This window comes from Orcinus orca, chromosome 19 (assembly GCF_937001465.1).
Source record: "Orcinus orca chromosome 19, mOrcOrc1.1, whole genome shotgun sequence".
In the NCBI taxonomy this organism is placed as follows: domain Eukaryota; kingdom Metazoa; phylum Chordata; class Mammalia; order Artiodactyla; family Delphinidae; genus Orcinus; species Orcinus orca.
The window spans coordinates 15443163-15467585 of record NC_064577.1 but is presented as its reverse complement, the minus strand read 5'-3'; the positions used below and the strand labels follow the sequence as shown (position 1 = coordinate 15467585).

Here is a 24423-nt window from a genome sequence, read left to right as displayed (position 1 = left end):
TGGAAAATTCACATCCAATGTGGAAGAAGCTGCTCTGAGATCAGAAAAATGCCATTCAGCCCTGGTAAAACAGCAAGCACAAGAAAATAAATCTAAAACTTCAAAACAAATTTTGGTAATAAGGAAATCAGCAAATGAATCTGTTTTTAAAATAGAACCAAAATTTCAATACAGTTCACAGGTGAGACAGTTTATTTCATCATGCTTGTTAGTTACAAACTAAGTAGTCTTCTTACTATTCTCGCTCAGTGTTGTTCTAAGGTAGAACTTTCATTGAGAATTGTCACCGCGGTGGTTCTTGTCCTTCAACAATGGAATTACTTTCAGCATGTGTGACTTTTCTATTCGGTGAATAGAAGATTCCAAGTAGTATATAACTACCTTCATAGATATAAGTATGTGCACCTAATACACACACTGTCCACAGTATTACTGGACATACGACTCCTGCTTGAGATGGGGACGCAGCTGCACTGCTGCACCGACCGCAGGTGAGCTGGCCTCCCTGTTCCTGCTCTGAGCGCAGTTCTGACTCCTAGTATCCGTGGCCAAGAGATCCAGGGCCACTACATTAAAGAGCCCTAGGCACTTCACAAAACCACAAGGGAAATAATCAACTCTAGCTTGAGTTTTAAGGTAAAAACTTGTTTTTCTACACTTGGGGGGCAGGGAGAAATAGGTATATAAAATCAAAGACTAGAAGAGACCGGATACGTTCTTATGAGTGGTGAAAGACTGGTTATGGTTAAATTTTCTTTTATCTCTAAATGTCTTATAACACGACAACGACAAGGTTGAGTGAACACGAACATACCAATGTGATCCCCAAACTCCAGACATCAGAGCGGACGTCATATCCTTGTCGTGACGCACTTGGGTCTATTCTTTCAGGCTAAAACACAAAGAGAAATCACAGTCATTCATTACACACACCCTCCAGGAGCAAGTAATGGAAGCAGGAGCTGGGTAGGCAGCCAGAACACCAGCACACTCCTAGAGGAATCCATGTCTAGGGCCAGACTGGGAGTAACAGGAAGCCAATATTATACTGAAAACGAACAGCAAGAAAAGACCCAACTCAACGGCTTCCTCCATAAAGGGAATACAAGCCTAATTTTTCCCCCTAAGGACGCACAAGAGTTTACAAAACTGAAGCTGAGAACAGACAGAGGGAGAAAAGGGGAGGAAAAAGGAAAAACATAAAGAATTACAGGGCCAGATTAGTAGCAAGTAATGGTAAAAAGAAGAAAAAAAGAAAAAGACTAAGTTTTAGAATCTTATCACTTTTTGCTTCAGTGAATAAGGACATACCACAGTATATTTGAGACACAAAAGCAAGTATGAGCTAACTTTATTATAATTGCTCCACTCACTCTTTATCATAAAGCTAAATATCTATACCTTTAAAGATATAGATTTACAGAACTTCCCTGGTGGTGCAGTAATTAAGAATCCATCTGCCAATGCAAGGCAAATGGGTTCAAGCCCTGGTCTGGGAAGATCCCACATGCCATGGAGCAACTAAGCCCGTGCGCCACAACTAGTGAGCCTGTGCTCTAGAGCCTATGAGCCACAACTACTGAGCCCACGTGCCACAACTACTGAAGCCCATGCGTCTAGAGCCCGTGCTCCGCAACAAGAGAAGCCACCGCAGTGAGAAGCCCGCGCACTGCAACGAGGAGTAGCCCCCGCTCGCCACAACTAGAGAACGCCTGCGCGCAGCAACGAAGACCCAACGCAGCCAAAAATAAATAAATAAAAATTTTAAAAAAGATATAGATTTACATCTATATCTTTAAAGATATTTGTCAATTAGTCTAATTGTTAACCAAATTAAGGCATTGCCAGTATCATAATATATTATCCTATCATAAAAACAGCAAAAATCATTTTTAGTAATTTCTATGAAGGGAGCATTTTTACATTTCCTTGAAATAAGGGACCATTATTTACATAGTGTGCCAGGGATGGAAAAGAAAAGAGAGAGAGGGTATCAGTAGCACAGAGCTGACAATGGATCCTTAGCTAAGACTGACAGTAACTGCTGTTGAAAGAAACGTCCAGAGAAGCATAATGGTCACTGTGTTATGTTCTCTGCCTGTCAGCAACAATTACTTTGGAGACCTATGCATTTTGTTTTGAATATGAGTACTGTGTTGCATAAATATTCATTGGAAGCCCTTCACTTTTACTTTTAGATATAAATATATTTATTTACCTGATAGGATACACATTACATAAAAATCCCAGATAGTCAACCAAGAGAGAAAATACTCCATCCAACAACAGCAGAATACACATTCTTCTCTAGCTCACATGGAACATTCACTAATATAAACCATGATCTGGGCCATAAAACACACTTTATGGTTAAAAAGTGAAATCATGCAAGGCATGTTCTTAGACCACAAAATAATTATATTAGAAATCAATAATAGAAAGATATCTAAAAAATCCCCAAATATTTGGAGATTAAACAACACACTTCTAAATAACACATGGATCACAAATGTATGGATACCAAGGGGGAAAGGGGTGGGGTGGGGAGGAACTGGGAGAATGGGATCGACACATATACATTATTGATGCTATGTATAAAATAGACAACTGATGGGAACTATATAGCACAGGGAACTCTACCTAATGCACTGTGGTAACCTAAATGGGAGGGAAGTCCAAAAGGGAGGGGATATCTGTATGTGTATGGCTGATTCATTTTGCTGTGCAGTGCAGGCTAACACAACATTGTAAAGCAACCATACTCCAAGAAAAAATTAAAAACAGAACACACTTCTAAATAACACATGGATCACAGAAGAAGTCTCAAGAAAAAGTTTAAAAATATTCTGAACTATTAATAAAATGAAGTTACAAAATGAAGTAATCAATGAAATTATTTACTGAAATAATTTCAGTAAATTATTTCACAGTACTCATGTTCAATTTCAATGAAAGTGAAATCACCAAAATGAAATTACCCAAAGTTTGTGGGATGCAGTGAAAGTACTACTCAGAGGGAGACTTACTGCAGTAATTGCATATATTAGAAGAGAAGACAGATTGCAAACCAACAGCCTAACTTGACAGCTTTAAGGAAACAGAAAAAGAACAAACTAGACTCAAAGCAAGGAGAAGGAAGGGAGTAATAAAACGTAAAGCAGGGCTTCCCTGGTGGCGCAGTGGTTGAGAGTCCGCCTGCCGATGCAGGGGACACGGGTTCGTGCTCTGGTCCGGGAAGATCCCACATGCCGCGGAGCGGCTGGGCCCGTGAGCCATGGCCGCTGAGCCTGCGCGTCCGGAGCCTGTGCTCCGCAGCTGGAGAGGCCACAGCAGTGAGAGGCCCACATACCGCAAAAAAAAAAAAAAAAAGTAAAGCAGAAGTAAGTGAAACAGCGAACAAAAATCAATACAAAAGCAGAAGTTGATTCTTTGGAAAGATTAGCAAAATTGGCAAACTTCTAGCTACACTGATCAAGAGAAAGAGAGGGAAGACTCAAATTATTAAAGTCAGAATGAAAGAGGGGATATTACTATTGATCTTACAGAAACAGATGAAATAGACATTCTTTGAAAATGAAAACCTACAAAAATAATGTAGAAATCTGAATAACCGCAAAACTTTTTAAATTTTTAAATGAATCTGTTATTAAAGACCTTTCCACAAAGTCCAGACCCAGGTAAGTTTACTGGTGAACTCTTTCAAACATGCAAGGGAGAAATAACACCAGTCTTACTCAAATTATTCTCAAAACACAGAAAAGGAGGGTATTCCTCTCAACCCATTTTATGAAGCCAGCATAGCCATTTATGAAAACCTGACCAAAACATTACAAGACAATTAATATCCCTCATAAATACAGACACAAAAATTGTTAAAATATGAGCAAATCTAATCTAGCAACATATGAAGTGGTAATATATCATAATCAAGTGGGGTATATCACAGGAAGATAATATGGGCTTAATACTTGAAAATCAATGTAATGTACCATATTTATAGAATGATTTTAAAAGTCATACGATCATCTCAACAGATGTAGGATTAGCATCTGATAAAATTCAACAACTGTTAGCATACTGAGAAGGAAACCTCTTATTTCATAAAATGTATGTAAAATAACCTACAGCTAACATCATATTTAGTGGTGGAATACAGAACACGTCCTTCCTAATTAATACTGGGAACAAGGCACTGCTTCTATTCAGCATTATATTGGAGTTCCCAGCCAGTACAAAAAGGTAAGGGGGGAAAAGCACGGCTTTTACTCACAAACATTTGGATTTCTACGACTGTTTAGTTAGAAAATCCCTACTAAAATTAATGGTGAAACCAGCAAGATCATAGGACACAATGTCAAGATGTGCAAACCAGCTCTATTTCTCTATAATAATAGCAAAATATTGGGAAAAAGTTAAAAATCCCATTTACAATATTAGCATCAAAAAACATGAATTCCTCAGGAATAAATTCAAAAGGTGCGCAAGAGATCCACGCTGAAAACTGTAAAACATCACTGAGAGACAGCAAGAAGATCTAAATCAATGGAGAAACATAACAGGTACTAAAGACTCAGCAACGTCAAGATACGCACAGTGGAATGGACAAATAAATTGTGGTCTACTGATACAATGCACAACTTCTCCGCAATAAAAAGACTGAATGACTAATACACATAAGAGGTACTAAAAAACCCAGCAATGACAAGATACAGCGGAATGGATAAATAAATCGTGGTCTATTGATACAATAACAACTTCTCTGCAATAAAAAGACTGAACGACAAATACACACGGACAGCATCGATACATCTTCAAAAGAAAGCACACACAAACAAGCACAGACTGTAGGATGGCATTTCTAAAGAACTTGAGGAAAAGCAAGCCTAACCGACAGTGACAGAAAATAGGACCAATGATCCTATAAAATATGAGACATATTTTATATCTTGACTGATGTGATTATATGACTAACTACATTTGTCAAAATTCAAATTGTATGCTTAAAATGGGCACCTATTATTTGTGGTTACAGCGCTAATGTCATTCTAAAACTGCTGTATTCACAAACAGCTATAATGTCTATCATGTGTGTGTTAGAAAAACGTATCCAACACCGGGAAATAAATCCAAAAAAGGATTCTGTTTCCTTTCAGTGTCACAGTGGAGCACCAGCAAGCCTGCCCAAGGACTGTGTAAGTGTACTTGTTTCATTAGGGCCCAGACACTTAAGTTACACAATAACCTGCAGATTTTTGTCAGGTAGGGATGCAAATGATTTCTGTCCAACAACCCCAAAAGTTATTATTTTATTGACCTGGAGATAATTAGCAAATTTATATTTTGATTAGCCATCTTGTTGCAATATTCCTTCTTTAGTGACTATAAATACAGAATTATGCAAATGTTCTTTGAGCCAGTTTCACTAACCTGTCTGTCCAGTTTTCTCATTAATGAGTTAAATATATTTTTGACACACGTCCGTTCTTTATTTGTACATGTAATATTTTTAATATTTTGAAAAGTATTCTTTGAGAGGAGTGGAGATTTAAGATCCATGAAACTAATTAAAGATGCTGTATCCTAAATCTAAGTCAGAAGTACGGATTTGAAAAACAAAAAGCTTTTTAAAATTAACTACAAGAGGAAAATATCAACTTAGAGAATAGGGTCTATAATATTAACAAAAACAGCAAAAGAGTAGTAGATAAAACAATTTTATATCCAAAACATATAATTTATAATAAATACACAACTCAAGTTATTTTGTATTAAAGTATACAAAATAAAAACCAAGGAATAAGGAGAAATTGACAATCTCAATGTTTTCAAATTTTGAACTCCTCTATTTTTTTATATTAAAATGGCAAAAGAGTGCTGAACAGGGACCTCCCTGGTGGTGCAGTGGTTGAGAATCCACCTGCCTATGCGGGGGACATGGGTTCGAGCCCTGGTCCAGGAAGATCCTACACGCCGCAGAGCAGCTAAGCCGGTGCATCACAACTACTGAGCCCACGCTCTAGAGCCCACAAGCCACAACTACCGAGCCCATGTGCTGCGACTACTGAAGCCCACATGCCTGGAACCCGTGCTCTGCAACAAGAGAAGCCACAGCGATGAGAGGCCCACGAACCACAACGAAGAGTAGCCCCCGCTGCTCACTGCAGCTAGAGAAAGCCCGCGCGCAGCAACTAAGACCCAACACAGCCCCCCACCAAAAAAATTTAAAAATAAATAAACAGTTAAAAAAAAAGTGCTGAATATAATTATAATACAGAACAGACCCTTTCCAATATTTCATTTTTAATTGACCATTTATCATGCTAAAAGAAGAATTTTAATATGTCCCAAAAGGCAGAAACGTACGGACTAAAATGCTTTGAAAGCAAGTAATAAGTAAAAAGATTAACATGAATCACTTTGTACCGGTTAGCTATTTGTGTAACAAAGCACCACAAAACTTAACAGCTGACACCAACAGACATTTATTATTTCAGGTTTCTGTGAGTCAGGCTTCAGGGAGCATTTTTGTTGGTGGTTATGACTCAGGGTCTCTCATGAGACTTCAACTGAGATGTCAGCCAGGGCTGTCGGCCTCACTGGGGCAGGAGGTCTCGTCACCAAGCTCACTCACACAGTACCGCAGGAAGCCTCTGTGCCTCACCACATGAGTCTCTCTGTAAAGCTGCCTGAGTGTCTTCACAACATGGCAGCTGGCCTCCCCCAGAGTGAGCAATCCAAGAAAGAAACCAAGAAAGAAGCCACATGCCTCTTTATGACCAACTCTCAGAGGGATGCACTGTCATTTCTGCCACATGCTACTCATGAGAAGTGAGTGCCTAAGTTCAGTCCACACTCAAGGCTGTACTTAGCCACCGCCTTTTGAAGGGAGGTGTATTAAAGAGATTGGACAGATTTTAAAACTACCACATAATTGGTACTTAAAACACTGCAGTAAACAGCTCTTACACCCAACATTTAAAACAACTAAGAAAAGGAAAGTATGTATATGTATACACATGCACACGCACACCCACCCACGCATATGTGTGATGCTAAGGAAACAGTAAAATTTCACAGTTTTCAAAGAATTATGGGGACTTCCCTGACGGTCCAGTGGTTAAGACTTCACCTTCCAATGCAGTGGGGGTGCGGGTTCGATCCCTGGTCGGGGAGCTAAGATCCCACATGCCTCACAGCCAAACACCCAGAACATAAAACAGAAGCAATATTGTAACAAATTCAATAAAGACTTTAAAAATGGTCCACATAAACAAAAAAATCTTAGAACAAAAAAAGAATTATGTATCTTTCCCCAAAGACTCCTGGCCAAGATGGATTTCAACCTCAAAGAACAGAAAACTATACTATCACAACTGTTCTGAGCTCTGGGGAAAATTTTCTGAGCTCAAGGAGGCCAAAGTTATGTTTCTGATTACTAGGTGATCAATACTTTTTTACTGTATGAATAAAATAAGATGAAAATTTTCCCAATTCGATTTTTAAAACTTGCATAACCCATCTAAAACCTTTACAATGTACACTATAAACCAATCTCAAACATTTTTATGTAGCAATCATAAATATTAATATAGCATATGTAAAAATATATTAAACATATAAACTATGAACCATGTAGGGATTATTTCTGGAATGCCAGAACGGTTCAACCACAGGAAATATATGTTACTATGATGTGTCATATCAACAGCTGCACAGAAACATTTTATCATACACTGAACAAGGCCAAAAAGGCATTTAATAAAATTTAATAGCCATTTCTGATTCATTCTTATTCTCTCTCTCACACACACATTCTCACACACAGATATATACACATACACTTAGTAAACCAGAAAAAGACATTTGCTTTCAAGTCAAGCAACATAAGAATCCTACCATCAATACTGTCTTTCAACATTGATACAGTTCTAGGCAAAGCAACAAAAATAAACATGAGAAAAGTAACAAAATATATATGATTATAGGTAGGTAGACAGATATGAGAAAGATCAATAAATATGAGGAATGCTAAGGCAAAAACTACCTGCAGAATGGTACCTTGAGTGCCATCTGAAACCTATTCAAAAAAGAGGTAGGGACTTCCCTGGTGGCGCGGTGGTTAAGAATCTGCCTGCCAACGCAGTGGACACGGGTTCAAGCCCTGGTTCTGGGAAGATCCCACATGCCGAGGAGCAACTAAGCCCGTGCGCCACAACTACTGAAGTCCGCGCACCTAGAGTGCATGCTCCTCAACAAGAGAAGCCACTGTAATGGTAAGCCCGTGCACCGCAACGAAGAGCAGCCCCCGCTTGCCGCAACTAGAGAAAGCCCATGAGCAGCAACGAAGACCCAACGCAGTCAAAAATAAATTAATTTTTTAAAAAAAGAGGTAGATCAGTATTTTGGCTGGTTACAAAATAAACATATCAGTATAAGTAGCTTTCCTATGCATCAGCAGGAATTATGACGCTCCAGGTTGAGAAATAACTAATGCCTCTACCTTGCACGTGTCAGTGAGTTTCTCTTACCTCTGAACATACTATGAGACATACTGAGTTCTATGAGGAATTCGGCTTCCTATTCTTCTCTAACCAGAAACAGCACCACTTACATTATCAATATGTCTACTACAATTGTAAACATACAATCAATTGTAACAGTGATTGTAAACATACAATCAATATGTCTACTACTTGACTGTAGTACCTCCTACAGTCAAGACAGCATATGGGGGTCTAGAGGTACAAAAGAGGCCTTCTGAGAACTAACTAGAATATAATGAAAAAACAGTAATCAGAAAAGACCATAAATGCTCAGTGCCAGGCAAGAGGAATACGGTAAGACAATGAAACAGGAGTTCACTGGGATGATTTCGCCAAGTTTCATAGAAGAGCTAGAACTGAGTTTGGTCTTCGTGGAAGAGGAGAATATTCTAGTATGGTGAAACTGCACGACCAAAGCAGATTCCTTAGTAGTACAGCACCAAAGGGCACAGGCTCTCTGTGCAATGAATGTCAAGCAAGAAGGTTTGGCCTTTGCACTTACTGCCATGTATGGCCTGCATCCAGCATCTCTTGTCTTGGCAATGGAGTCCACAAGCTGTCCACTGATGCCAAAGTCGCAGAGTTTAATATTTCCACTTCTATCCAGAAGAATATTGGAAGGTTTGATATCTGCAAGACACAGATGTCACTCAACGTTCAAGTAATCAAACGAGCTATATTCTAAAGTATTTCAAGGAAAAATACTGAAAAACCTTAGAAAACATAAGTGATCAAGTCCTTAAAATTCAGATAGCTAAGATGAAAAAAATTTTCTGAATGCTAAAAACTCATTATCAAAAAACTCCTCATATTAAATTTAGGCATTCTATAAAGTTTTGTTTTCATCAAGAGACATACTCATTTACTTGTTTCAAATTCATTACTTAACAGTCAAAACATGTAGGATGAATTTAATCTGTAAGAGTATACTAAGCTACTTTATAATACGTGTCAAAGATTATACAACTAAATGCAAAGTATACAAATTATAAACTCATAATTTAGTTAAAGGAGAGCTTTATCTAACTTAGGAAAGTATCCAATCCAGTACATCTAAAAGACCACAAGCTTCGGGATCAAAAAAGCAAAGGTTCAAGACCTGGGCCTGATATTCACAATGTGACCTGGGGCAAGTTCCTGAACTTTCACTTAGCAACCACAATTCCCTCATCTACAAAATATAAGTAATAATTCCTAACTTATAGGATTGTGGAAATGAAAACACCTATTACAGAAACTGAACATTGTTAGTACTCCGTAAATGTATCCACTTAATAATTATTTCTCCTTGAGAGATTTTTCTGATCTTAGATGGCTTCATCGAGTTTCTCCCAACCAACCTTCTTTAAGAGTCATCCTGGAGAAACTAGATTCATTTTTACCATTCTCAGAGTGTGTGTGCTTTCCCGCACACCTGAGAAAGCTGAATCCTTTCCATTTGGTTCTCCAGGTTTTACAGTCTTGTCACATTGGCCCCTAGGTTATCACCTCCCCCTCACTCACCATCAACTCACTCACTGCCAGTGTGTGCAAATCAGCTAGCTGGACAATTCTCCCTGCCCTTGCTCACTAATTCTCTGTCCCTATCTCAATCCTTCGAGGCATTTAATTGTCTCTGTCATGGTTCCATGAATAAAAAGGACAGAAATAAATATAGGATACAAAGATATCTGTCTGTAACTCAGAAGGGGACCTACAAAAAAATCCAGAAAAGAATGCTTACCATCACTGACACGGCTGACTGCCTATCAAACATCCACTCCTAAGCATGCCATCATCCTTTCTAATGGAACTTTCATTTTACTGAGATCCATCCTCCTCTGTGTACATCTATCCGCACCTCCAACACGGGGTCCTGATTGGTCTAAGCTTATCAGGGTAGCCTCATGCTCCTTGCCAGGGACTAGTTTAGGTAAGGGCATGAAGGAGACAAGAGAAAATGTGAGAGACAAGTAAGTAAGAGCTCCCTGCTGCTAAGACAGCCACACAAGAAGAGACAGCTTCTTCTGCAAGAGGCTGTTATGCTAGGTGTGACACAGGACCTGCTTTAGTTGTTACTACCCTGAGGATGGAGCCAACATGTTAAGGAGAGCAGAGCCAGAAGAAGGGAGCCTGAGCCCTAATCACATCGTGTTGGAGCCACCCTATCTTTGGACTTACTACGACAGATAATGAGTTTCCTTGAAGTTTAAGCCAGTTAACAGGATTTTCTCTTACTTGTAATCAAAAGCACTCTAATTACAGCAAAAAAAAAAAAAAAGCTACCTGATCTTAGCTGGTAAAAAAGAATGCTATAAATTCATCATTTTACTTAGTCACAGGAAAACCAAAGTTATTTTTGAAGCCTTTCCCTTTTATTTAACCTTGGGCAGTGTCTTAGTGCTTTACTGTGATTGGTGAGAATCCCTAAGGTAATTGTCAGATGCCCTAAGGTAATACTCCCATAATTACCAAATACAGACCAAAAAAGGGAGGGAAAAAATCCAAAACAAGAACAAGATGAAGTACAAGAGGAACAAAATAATTTTGTTTAGGGACCTAATCCTACTGATTTTAGGACAAAAGAGAAAATAAGAAGGCTAGCCAAAATTATCTTTAACAAGCATTAAGCCAGGCAAAATTAAATGAAATATTCTGATGTTCGAGGTTAACTAATTGCAGTCGTTCAGGGTCAACCTCAAATAAAAATTACTTAAATCAATGCCCTAATTACTAATCTCTTTAATCACAAACTTAGAGCCCTTTAACCTTAGAATTCAAGGTTTTTCGCATCTCTGAATACGACTGTTTCCTTCCTTCCTGTGTTGTCAGGCTGAATCACACACTGCCATGTATCACCTTGGGTTTGTCCACTACAGATTTACTGAGGGTACAGAACTGTGCCTCTTCAAAGCCACTGCCTCACTACCCCGAGTCTGGCATAGTAATAAGACAGAGCAACTACTTAAACTATTTGCTGAATTAAATTCAGGAATCCCACTGTCTCCCAAAAGACAGACACCGAATGTTTGAATTTGGACCTGTGTCTAAATAAGGCCAAGATCACTGTTTTCACAAATACAAATGCTTTAGAGTAATTTCAATGTAAAATACTAATTAAAGAATCTTTCTCAATTTACAAAAATATCCTCCCAAGTAAAGAAGAAACACTTGATAGGGACAGTAGCGTGCCTTTAAAATGATCGAGGGTGCTATCCTGCAGATCCTTCTTTGACGGTCCACAGGTTCACCTTCCTGCCTTATTTGTATAGACAGAGAAACATTAATTATCTATCAGGCAAATGAATAATTATTTTTCAACTAAGCCCCAACATTCTAATAAGTTAGACTGAAATTTATAGAATCCCAAAGGGAAAAAAATCCTAAATTAATAATAAAGTTTTAGGGTACATATAGTATGTTTTGCTAAAAATACAAGTATTTTAGTAAAAGTTATACAATACACTGTAACTTTTAATTTTTTTTCCTATTAAGGAAAAATGTTAATTTCTAGTCTAAAAAAAACAATTCATACCCACCTCTGTGAATGATTTTCAAGTTTTCTTTTAAGTGGTTTAGTGCTTTCACAGTCTAGGGAGGAAAAAGCAGAGACGGATGGGATAAACAATCAATTTCCTTCTAATCAAAGAGCACAATAGCTTACCATAAAGTAACAGCTCGGGTAGCTCTTTGCATTCTTTTGGGCTTAATATTTCAATATTCTGTCCATTTTTTATGTTAGCTGAAGATGCTAAATTATGATTTTAGATATGAAATCATAGTTGCCTTTACACGCCCTTCCCTGACAGCTAAAAAAACAAACAGGTAACTTACAATTTTTTAAATAAGTCATTAAAAAGTTGTATAATCTTTCTCATACCATCGAACTTTTTAGGAACAGATATATTTAGTACAAAAAGGTCCAACAGTCTGGTTCCATTATCAACCCTAAGTTAATAAGTTTTTCCAAATTCTCAGTTTCTCACAATCATTCACCCTCACTGGGCGTGGAGCCTGCAAAGTAATTTTTGCAGAGCCAGAATTTATCCTGTTGTTTGATCACTGCTCATGATCAGGAAATCAAAGATTTCTCCAGGAATAGAGGAAACAGAGACTTGAATTAACATTTCTACAACCTCAAACTAAAAGAGAAGTGAAGCACAGGTCTCCAATTAGAAAGGTCAAGTCTCCGCTGCCATCAAGCTGCTGGGTGCAGAACACAAACTCGCAATGCTTCAAACAGCCAGGCTTGTTCATGGGGTTATTAATTAGCAAGAAGAGATTTAACACAAAGTAATTTTAAATGTTACGCTTAACAAAAAGGATGATCACCAAGTCTAGAAACACAGGCAAATATATAATAAATGATTTATTAGTATATATTACATATATTGCAATTTAGGATAAAATAATTTTATCTATGTTTTCCAACTTCATGATCATCCTGTCATGCAGTGGTTAACAGCTGGATTCTAGGATCAGACTGCCTGGGCTTAAATCATTTACACTGACAAATATATGAATTTCAAAGCAAATTAATTACTTAATCTCTCCATGCTTTAGATTTGTCATCTGTAAATAAAAAGGGGGTTACACTATTTACCATTGAGAGTTGCTATGAACATAAAATGTCATGAGATCTTGGCCTGACACAAATAAACACTCAGTAACCATGGGCTATTATCATTATTCTACTATTGTTCCATTATAATTATTATGAATAGTAAAAAGTTCCAAGATAAAGCTAGGTTTGGTATACTGAAGAGAGATGACTAAAGTGATCAACATAAAATTTCATACACCTGTCTGAATAATGAAGAAGTTTCTAGTAAAACTTGTTTATACTAGATAGCTTCTTTATAAAATTATATGAAAGGGTATATATCTTAACAGCTCATAAAACATTTAAATTAAGCATTAATTCAGGTAAATAATTTAAAATATTAACATGAGACCTATTAATCTTAAGATTATGACTAGAGTTTAACCTGACTTTTTAAATCCCAGTTATACACACATATCTCTTACCACTAAAATACAGTTCAGAAACTGTCTACTTATTTTAACATTGACCCTTAATGATTAAACAGGATAAACTGACAATTACCAGGCAGACTATACTGGATGTGGAGGATGCAGGAAGAAAGAGGAAATTCATGCAACCAGAATATCTATCTTACAACTTCCTATAAAATTTAGTTTACACATCCACTAACCCAGGTCATGTCATTAGTTCAGATTCTCAGGGGGTTCTAAGAAACTTACTAACTTTATCAAAAAAATTTGTTTTTCTTTCTGTGAAAAAACTGTGAATGACCTTTGTTAGCTAAAAGAACAAGAAAGAAAATGATCATTAATTCATTTTCAAAACTATAAACACGTAAGCAAAACAGTGCCTCTTTTCTTTTTTGGTACTATGCTAAAAGTGATTTGACCAAATTAGTAGTAATGCTGGTTACTGAAATTGCTAGTCAACAATTTAAGTAGTTTAGACAGAATAGCCCAAATCTTAAACCACAGGAAATATACTTAGTCTAAAGAGTTTCAGTTAAGGGATTTCAAGGAGACTGCTGCAATTCTAATTTAAGCGGAACTGTGATAATATAACCTATTTAAATACAGTTAAAGTAACAAGGGAAAGAGGAACAGAAAATTGCTTTTTCTAGCCTTATTTACAGCACAGTCTATTATGATTCACTCTGACTTTAATGGAAAGAATACTGTAGTATTTATTATTGAAATGTATGATTTCAATACGTACTTTTCAATAATGGAAAGTGTCAATGTAGTATTTTGAAAATTGTTCTTACTACTTGTTGTATTAATTACCCCACAGAAGTGATTTTTGTCTCTTTTCCTATTATAATGATTTTCTAGGAAGGTCAGTAACATTCTGTGAAGGGCATTCAGATGTGTGCATTCAAAACTCCAGTAGCATCTTTATGTAAGTATGTATACAAGGAACAATTTGAAAACCAAGTACTTACTGCTAAAGTGATTTTGCCTAAAATTTCTTCTGGAATAACATCATCTAATACACTATATACATATTTGTAAAACTTATCAAACGAGGTAGACATGAGTTCCATACAGATCCAACAGTCACCCTATAAAAAAACAAATATCGGTTATTCTTATACATCTTAACATTAAGTACCACCTTTCCTTTACTTAAAATAGAAATACAATGAGAGAAGAAGCAATCTTCTTTTTTTTTAAATTTTTGTTCCTTATTAAAGTGCTGGACAGAATATTCTCCTCATGTTCAAACACAAACTTAGTTGCCCAATTTTCCCCACTCTTAATTGTAAGAATGGGCATAGTCCTACATAGAAAACCTTTGGACTTTTATAAAAATTTTCAAACTCTGCCATGATTAAATAGAAAAACAGAAAATATGTGGGAAACTGTTCATTCTCACTAACAAAGGAAATAGACTACAGGAATCTTGAGAAACTATATAAACTTCTTAAATTAGTAAAAAAGAAAAAAAAATACATAAAGCAAGCCCAATGCCTAAAGTCCTTGCTTAAATTAAATGCCACCTTCTCAGTGGCCGACATTGAAAATGCCCAATTCAAAATGCAAGTCATCCCCCTCTCAGCATCCCCTTAACAGCTCTACTCTGTAGAGCCTTTATCATCTTCTAATATAAAATATAATTTACTTATTTATTATGGTTTTCATTGATCTTCCCTATTATAACATATAGTCCACCACGACAGGGGCTCAATAAACATTCCTTAAATGAACAAATGCTGGCTAAAATCAAATCATTCAAAAACTATTGGCAGCACTGTAGAGTGTTTTAAACCAGTTTGAAGGCAATCTGACAACAAAACAAGAGAAATAAAAGTGCCTATACCCTTTGATAGTCATCCCATGACTGGGAACCTAACTTAAACAAATAGCTCGTAAATTACAAAAAGAAAAAACAAAAACAAACTAAAAACCTCAACTATCTCACAAGATGAAATGGTACATTATTAAAAGGATTACCTAAAATTAAATTATTTTGAAAACTATACAGTTCATGAGGTATGCATGAGAAAACACAGGCTATAAGCAGATTCCATGTTTATAATGCTGTAAAAGTATGTGCACATATAAACAAGGAATACGAAGTACCTTGGGAGAGTGAAAAGAGCTATAGGGATCATGACAAGAATTATCTTTAAAAAATTTTGCATATGGTTTCTAATTTATGGATCCAGCTATATCGTTAGAAATTTTCTACCACTAACCTCCTTCCCCTAACGTCTGACTTGGATTGATCATACGAGAGATCTATGCCCGGTGAAGTAAAATGGCTTGCTCAGAACAGCACTGCTAATTAGCCATAGAGCCATGAACAGAATCCACTTTACATAACTCCTTTCTCCTATCAACACCTCCAATGCAAGGACATTTAACTTATATGTAGAGACAGCACATGCTGTGATGACTGCTGAGATGAATAATCCCACTCTTAAAGTAGAACCAGCTGCTGCAACGTCCATGTAGCTCCATGGCTTCACAGAATGCTGATTTGTAAAGCATATTTGACAAAGTGAACTTTCACTTATAGTTATTCCAATCTTTCTTCTTAGGTCTCTTTTTCTGGGTGCTCTTGCAGAATAACCTTCATAAACGACTAACACTATTAATCCAAAACACACACTTGAATTTATTTCAATCTAAAGATACCATCTCAATAGATTTACCAGAATTTTTTAATTAGAGAAAAGGATAGCACATTTAACTCACCTACTTCGAAAAACAGCGAGGAAGGAACTTAACTTCAGTAATATAGCAAAGTGGGACAATCACTGATTAGAGTGTGAAGGCCTGACTTACTCATCCAGGCTCTCCCACTCTCCACTTATATAAGCTTGGGCCCCGTTAACTCCTAACGATGAAATGGGATTGCCCCACAATCTTCAATGGAATATGATAAAGATCAAACGAGTTAACATATGTAAAGCACAAAGTAAAGCGCCTGGCAGCTGCTAAAAACTAGAGTTAAGAAAATGAGGGGAGAAGGGGAAAGGGTGGAAAAATAGGAAAGCAACCAAAAGAGAAGGAAAGACAAGGGAACAAGGGAAATAAAGGTGAGAAGTAAACTGAGGTGAGAAGGGCAGATACAAAGGAGCAATTAGCTCCAGGGCGGGAAATCTTTGTAGTTTCTAAGGCACATAACCTAATGTAAATGTATTTCTTCTAGCAGTTCCTTTTGGCCATAACTGAGAATAGACAACAGCAATAAGCTGCGTTAAAAAAAAAAAAAAAAGGAATGGTTTGAGCTGCCTCAAAAGCAGTGACAGCAACATTACTTTCACATTCAAGCAAAAGACAGGACAACCACACAACTGAAATACAAAAATAAAAATCACTGAATATGGATTTACTGAAAAGGAAGGTGGAGGATAATGAAACTGAACTACTAAGATCAAGATAAGGGTTTCAGAGACAACATCCAGATAAAACCAGTAACATAACTTTTATACCAACAGGAACAACTTAGAAAATAAAATGTTTAAAAAGACACCACTGGGCTTCCCTGGTGGCGCAGTGGTCGAGAGTCCGCCTGCCGATGCAGGGGACACGGGTTCGTGCCCCGGTCCAGGAAGATCCCACATGCCGCGGAGCGGCTGGGCCCGTGAGCCGTGGCCGCTGAGCCTGCGCGTCCGGAGCCTGTGCTCCGCAACGGGACAGGCCACAGCAGTGAGAGGAGGCCTGCAAACCCAAAAAAAAAAAAAAAAAAAAAAAAAGACACCACTCACAGTAGAAAGAAAAAAGCACCTAGGAATAATACATCTAACAAATTAGCCTAGCCAGACTAATCAGGAAAAAATAGAGAAGATACAAATTACATTAGGAATGAGAGAGAGAGGGAGGTAACATCACTGTAGATTCTACAGATATTATGATGATAATATTGGGCTATTATGAATAACTTTATACCAATTAATTTGACAGTTTAGATAAAAGGCACAAATTTCTGAAAATAAAATCAAACTACCAAGTATCACTCAGGGAGAAACAGATAACCTGAAGAGAACTCTTTGAAAGAAACTGAACTGCAAAATAATTATGCTGAGTAAAAGACGACAAAAAAAAAAAGGAGGGGATACATGCTGTATGATTCCATTTACATAAAATTCTAGAAAATGCCAACTCATCTACAGTGGCAGAAAGCAGCTCTGCAGTTGCCTGAGGATGGCGACAGCAGAGAGGAAGTGTGTATAACCTACGGGACACAAGGAAACTCGTGAGAGGTGGGTATGTTCATGACCTTGATTATGGTGACAAGCCCACACGTGTGTACATTTGTTCCACATATCAAATTGTATATTGTAAATATGTGCAATTGATTTCCAATTTTACCTCCATAAAGCTGTACTTAAAACCTGCCGGGGCGGGGAATGAAGGGGAAAGGACAACATGAGCAGAAGTAGGGGTAGAAAGGGAGGAGGTGACTAAATTTGGCTAATATCACTGCCTTTTTTTTGTGTTTTTTTTTTTTGCGGTACGCGGGCCTCTCACTGTTGTGGCCTCTCCCGTTGCGGAGCACAGGCTCCAGACGCGCAGGCTCAGCGGCCATGGCTCACGGGCCCAGCCGCTCTGCAGCATGTGGGATCTTACCGGACCGGGGCACGAACCCATGTCCCCTGCATTGGCAGGCGGACCCTCAACCACTGCGCCATCAGGGAAGCCCTATCACTGCCTTTTACATAACCTGATGTACTCCTATAGTCACAGATTACTCAGAACAGTATTTCCTACACTGGAGTTTCCCCAACCTCAAAAGATATCTTTTTTTTTTTTTTTTTTAACATCTTTATTGGGGTATAATTGCTTTACAATGGTGTGTTAGTTTCTGCTTTATAACAAAGTGAATCAGTCATACATAAACATATGTTCCCATATGTCTTCCCTGTTGCGTCTCCCTCCCTCCCACCCTCCCCATCCCACCCCTCCAGGCTGTCACAAAGCACCGAGCCAATATCCCTGTGCCATGCGGCTGCTTCCCACTAGCTATCTACCTTACTGCGTTTGTTAGTGTGTATATGCCCATGACTCTCTCTCGCCCTGTCACAGCTCACCCTTCCCCCTCCCCATAACCTCAAGTCCGTTCTCTAAGAGGTCTGCGTCTTTATTCCTGCTTTACCCCTAGGTTCTTCATGACATTTTTTTCTTAAATTCCATATATATGTGTTAGCATACGGTATTTGTCTTTTTCTTTCTGACTTACTTCACTCTGTATGACAGACTCTAGGTCTATCCACCTCATTACAAATAGCTCAATTTCGTTTCTTTTCATGGCTGAGTAATATTCCATTGTATATATGTGCCACATCTTCTTTATCCATTCATCCGATGACGGGCACTTAGGTTGTTTCCATCTCCGGGCTATTGTAAATAGAGCTGCAATGAACATTTTGGTACATGACTCTTTTTGAATTTTGGTTTTCTCAGGGTATATGCCCAGTAGTGGGATTGCTGGGTCATATGGTAGTTCTATTTGTAGTTTTTTAAGGAACCTCCATACTGTTCTCCATAGTGGCTGAACCAATTCACATTCCCACCAGCAGTGCAAGAGTGTTCCCTTTTCTCCACATCCTCTCCAGCATTTATTGTTTCTAGATTTTTTGATGATGGCCATTCTGACTGGTGTGAGATGATATCTCATTGTAGTTTTGATTTGCATTTCTCTAATGATTAATGATGTTGAGCATTCTTTCATGTGTTTGTTGGCAGTCTGTATATCTTCTTTGGAGAAATGTCTATTTAGGTCTTCTGCCCATTTTTGGATTGGGTTGTTTGTTTTCTTGTTATTGAGCTGCATGAGCTGCTTGTAAATTTTGGAGATTAATCCTTTGTCGGTTGCTTCATTTGCAAATATTTTCTCCCATTCTGAGGGTTGTCTTTTGGTCTTGTTTATGGTTTCCTTTGCTGTGCAAAAGCTTTGAAGTTTCATTAGGTCCCATTTGTTTATTTTTGTTTTTATTTCCATTACTCTAGGAGGTGGGTCAGAAAGGATCTTGCTTTGATTTATGTCATAGAGTGTTCTGCCTATGTTTTCCTCTAAGAGTTTGATAGTTTCTGGCCTTACATTTAGGTCTTTAATCCATTTTGAGCTTATTTTTGTGTATGGTGTTAGGGAGTGATCTAATCTCATACTTTTACATGTACCTGTCCAGTTTTCCCAGCACCACTTATTGAAGAGGCTGTCCTTTCTCCATTGTACATTACTGCCACCTTTATCAAAGATAAGGTGTCCATATGTGCATGGGTTTATCTCTGGGCTTTCTATCCTGTTCCATTGATCTATCTTTCTGTTTTTGTGCCAGTACCATACCGTCTTGATGACTGTAGCTTTGTAGTATAGTCTGAAGTCAGGGAGCCTGATTCCTCCAGTTCCTTCTTTCGTTCTCAAGATTGCTTTGGCTATTCGGGGTCTTTTGTGTTTCCATACAAATTGTGAAATTTTTTGTTCTAGTTCTGTGAAAAATGCCAGTGGTAGTTTGATAGGGATTGCATTGAATCTATAGATTGCTTTGGGTAGTAGAGTCATTTTCACAATGTTGATTCTTCCAATCCAAGAACATGGTATATCTCTCCATCTATTTGTATCATCTTTAATTTCTTTCATCAGTGTCTTATAATTTTCTGCATACAGGTCTTTTGTCTCCTTAGGTAGGTTTATTCCTAGATATTTTATTCTTTTTGTTGCAATGGTAAATGGGAGTGTTTTCTTGATTTCACTTTCAGATTTTTCATCATTAGTATATAGGAATGCCAGAGATTTCTGTGCATTAATTTTGTATCCTGCCACTTTACCAAATTCATTGATTAGCTCTAGTAGTTTTCTGGTAGCATCTTTAGGGTTCTCTATGTATAGGATCATGTCATCTGCAAACAGTGACAGCTTTACTTCTTCTTTTCCAATTTGGATTCCTTTTATTTCCTTTTCTTCTCTGATTGCTGTGGCTAAAACTTCCAAAACAATGTTGAATAATAGTGGTGAGAGTGGGCAACCTTGTCTTGTTCCTGATCTTAGTGGAAATGCTTTCAGTTTTTCACCATTGAGGATGATGTTTGCTGTGGGCTTGTCATATATGGCCTTTATTATGTTGAGGAAAGTTCCCTCTATGCCTACTTTCTGCAGGGTTTTTATCATAAATGGGTGTTGCATTTTGTCAAAAGCTTTCTCTGCATCTATTGAGATGATCATATGGTTTTTCTCCTTCAATTTGTTAATATGGTTTATCACATTGATAGATTTGCGTATATTGAAGAATCCTTGCATTCCTGGAATAAACCCCACTTGATCATGGTGTATGATCCTTTTAATGTGCTGTTGGATTCTGTTTGCTAGTATTTTGTTGAGGATTTTTGCATCTATGTTCATCAGTGATATTGGCCTGTAGTTTTCTTTCTTTGTGACATCCTTGTCTGGTTTTGGTATCAAGGTGATGGTGGCCTCGTAGAAGGAGTTAGGGAGTGGTCCTCCCTCTGCTATATTTTGGAAGAGTTTGAGAAGGATAGGTGTTAGCTCTTCTCTAAATGTTTGATAGAATTCGCCTGTGAAGCCATCTGGTCCTGGGCTTTTCTTTGTTGGAAGATTTTTAATCACAGTTTCAATTTCAGTGCTTGTGATTGATCTGTTCATATTTTCTATTTCTTCCTGATTCAGTCTTGGCAGGTTGTGCATTTCTAAGAATTTGTCCATTTCTTCCAGATTGTCCATTTTATTGGCATAGAGTTGCTTGTAGTAATCTCTCATGATCTCTTTTATCTCTGCAGTGTCAGTTGTTACCTCTCCTTTTTCATTTCTAATTCTATTGATTTGAGTCTTCTCCCTTTTTTTCTTGATGAGTCTGGCTAGTGGTTTATCTATTTTGTTTATCTTCTCAAAGAACCAGCTTTTAGTTTTATTGATCTTTGCTATTGTTTCCTTCATTTCTTTTTCATTTATTTCTGATCTGATTTTTATGATTTCTTTCCTTCTGCTAGCTTTGGGGTTTTTTTGTTCTTCTTTCTCTAATTGCTTGAGGTGCAAGGTTAGGTTGTTTATTCGAGATGTTTCCTGCTTCTTAAGGTGGGCTTGTATTCCTATAAACTTCCCCCTTAGAACTGCTTTTGCTGCATCCCACAGGTTTTGGGTCGTTGTGTCTCCATTGTCATTTGTTTGTAGGTATTTTTTGATTTCCTCTTTGATTTCTTCAGTGATCTCTTCATTATTAAGTAGTGTATTGTTTAGCCTCCATGTGTTTGTATTTTTTACAGATCTTTTCCTGTAATTGATATCTAGTCTCATGGCGTTGTGGTCAGAAAAGATACTTGATACAATTTCAATTTTCTTAAATTTACCAAGGCTTGATTTGTGACCTAAGATATGATCTATCCTGGAGAATGTTCCATGAGCACTTGAGAAAAATGTGTATTCTGTTGTTTTTGGATGGAGTGTCCTATAAATATCAATTAAGTCCATCTTGTTTAATGTATCATTTAAAGCTTGTGTTTCCTTATTTATTTTCATTTTGGATGATCTGTCCATGGGTGAAAGTGGGGTGTTTAAGTCCCCTACTATGAATGTGTTACTGTCGATTTCCCCTTTTATGGCTGTTAGTATTTGCCTTATGTATTGAGGTGCTCCTATGTTGGGTGCATAAATATTTACAATTGTTATATCTTCTTCTTGGATCGATCCCTTGATCATTATGTAGTGTCCTTCTTTGTCTCTTTTAATAGTCCTTATTTTAAAGTCTATTTTGTCTGATATGAGAATTGCTACTCCAGCTTTCTTTTGGCTTCCATTTGCATGGAATATCTTTTTCCATCCCCTTACTTTCAGTCTGTATGTGTCTCTAGGTCTGAAGTGGGTCTCTTGTAGACAGCATATATAAGGGTCAAAAGATATCTTAAATAAGGGATTCCTTGCTATTAAATTCTGAAAATGTATATATTAAAAGACATTTTAAAAGTGCTTCTAAGTCTCAGTATTGATAACATAAATAGTAGGTCTGGCCTTTATGTAAGCTACAGGCTAAAAGTCACTTTCATTATTCAATACTGTCAAGCTGTTTTTTCCCTGTCTACCAATTCTGAAAATGAATTTAGAAACCTGTGCAATTAGATGTCTTAATAAATTATCTAAATAAAATCCAAGTTGTATTTTCGACTTCTTATCTTCATTTAGTTTCATCCTAGAAAGAAGTATACACATGGTTGGAGACAACAGCAATAAATGAGTTACCAACTTCAGTATTAAATGTTATTTATTCACTGCTCCAAATAAAGTTATGGAACTTTCAGAGGCTCAATATTACCCAATGGCAAGATTAACCTCTACACTGTTGCTGCCAAGAAGAAAAATAACATCTCATGGCTCCGTGATTGTTGGTTGACTGAATCAGACCAAGAGCTGATGTCCTGTGGTCATATAAATTATGTGAAATTAAATACTCTGGAGGCTTTTCACAGGGATGGGAGTTACAAGCATTTGTCTCTCTCACAACAAGTCCTGAATGCGCTCATTCATGTCCAGTCTTTTCCTTTCATAAACCCAGAATTCTGTGTCTATTATCAAAACTGAAGGTGGGGCTTCCCTGGTTGAAAGTGGTTGAAAGTCCGCCGCAGTGGTTGAAAGTCCGCCTGCCGATGCGGGGGATGCAGGTTTGTGCCCCGGTCCGGGAGGATCCCGCATGCCGCGGAGCGGCTAGGCCCGTAAGCCATGGCCGCTGAGTCTGCGCATCCGGAGCCTGTGCTCCGCAACGGGAGAGGCCACAACAGTGAGAGGCCCGCGTACCGCAAAAACAAAACAAAACAGAAAAAAACAAAAAAAAACCCTGAAGGTCATGTCAACAAAAAAGGATCCTTTTCTTTTAAGTGATCTAGCTCAAAAATCTTTCTCCAAACCATTATTAAATAAATGTTTATTATTTTTAACCATTGTAACTTCAGGAAAGTTACAACTTTGACTATGCACTCTTCAAGGTGAACTTTCTGCTTCTAAAACTGCATTATTCAGAAAGTACCTATTACTTCCTGCATTCTAAGATCTAAGGGGGGCGGGGGGTGGCTTCATGTTCAGCCTAACTAGGCATTTTGTGACTTAACACAACTTACCTGTATAGCTCCTGATCCTTCATCTTATCATACTCAAAAACTGCAATGTTTAAAAAGTAGATTATTTCTTAAATGAAGCTCAAGTTCTTTATCCCTGGACCACTCGTGGTATAACAGAAAGAACAGTGAGATTTTTGTCTCTGAAGTCCTGTCCGTGGCACTTCTTGGCTGTGTGACTTTCGTCAAATTAGTACTCATATCTCAGTTTCCTCCCTGGGAAGAGGGGATAATACCACCAACCTGCCCGAGACTGTTGTGAAAGTAATAAATGTGGAATCTATAGAGCATTCAATAGATGTTAGTGCTTATAGATGCATATCTCAATTCCAGTCAACCTTCCTGAGATATGAAACTGAATTTTACCCAGCTATTCATAAGGAATCATAATGATCCTGTTCAGATACTATTCCAAGCTTTTTGTTTCCAGTAACTTTTCAATCATGGATATCACTCTGCTTTCTTTTCATAAAATCAGACTTCACACTATCTAGCCTGGAGCTATATATTTAAATGTTGCTTAAGTGAATTATCAAGTAAACGAACATGAGAAATAAACTGGCATTCTTGAGCACTATGGAGGTGAATTAGGGCTGAGATAGAGCCCATGAGAGTCTACGGAGACAGTGAGCACAGCATGGAAAAGCTGACTGTGGCATCCAGTTAGGAGAGAAAATCTAGTCAATTCCAGATAACTACTGCTCCTCATGAGATGTGTAGAGTAGTGTGGCCAGGGGATTTATGATTATGAAGAAGAAATTCATGGTTTGGGGGAAGAAGGGAGGAGGAG

General features: G+C 37.7%; 1 protein-coding gene across 6 annotated transcripts in view; it reads right to left on the bottom strand.

The window, feature by feature from the left end:
- Window positions 1-24423, bottom strand: part of MAP2K4 (mitogen-activated protein kinase kinase 4) — a 108996-nt gene that overhangs the window by 9669 nt on the left and 74904 nt on the right. For all 6 annotated transcript variants that reach the window (XR_004481832.2, XR_004481833.2, XM_004266830.3 and 3 more), the window contains 4 exons: window positions 14510-14629; window positions 12062-12113; window positions 9046-9173; window positions 815-892 (listed from right to left, as the gene is read on the bottom strand). Coding sequence is in view for 4 of the 6 variants with exons in the window: in XM_004266830.3 (XP_004266878.1) it covers window positions 815-892; window positions 9046-9173; window positions 12062-12113; window positions 14510-14629 (378 nt within the window). In the remaining 2 variants the exon portion in view is untranslated. The remainder of the gene's footprint in view (window positions 1-814; window positions 893-9045; window positions 9174-12061; window positions 12114-14509; window positions 14630-24423) is intronic.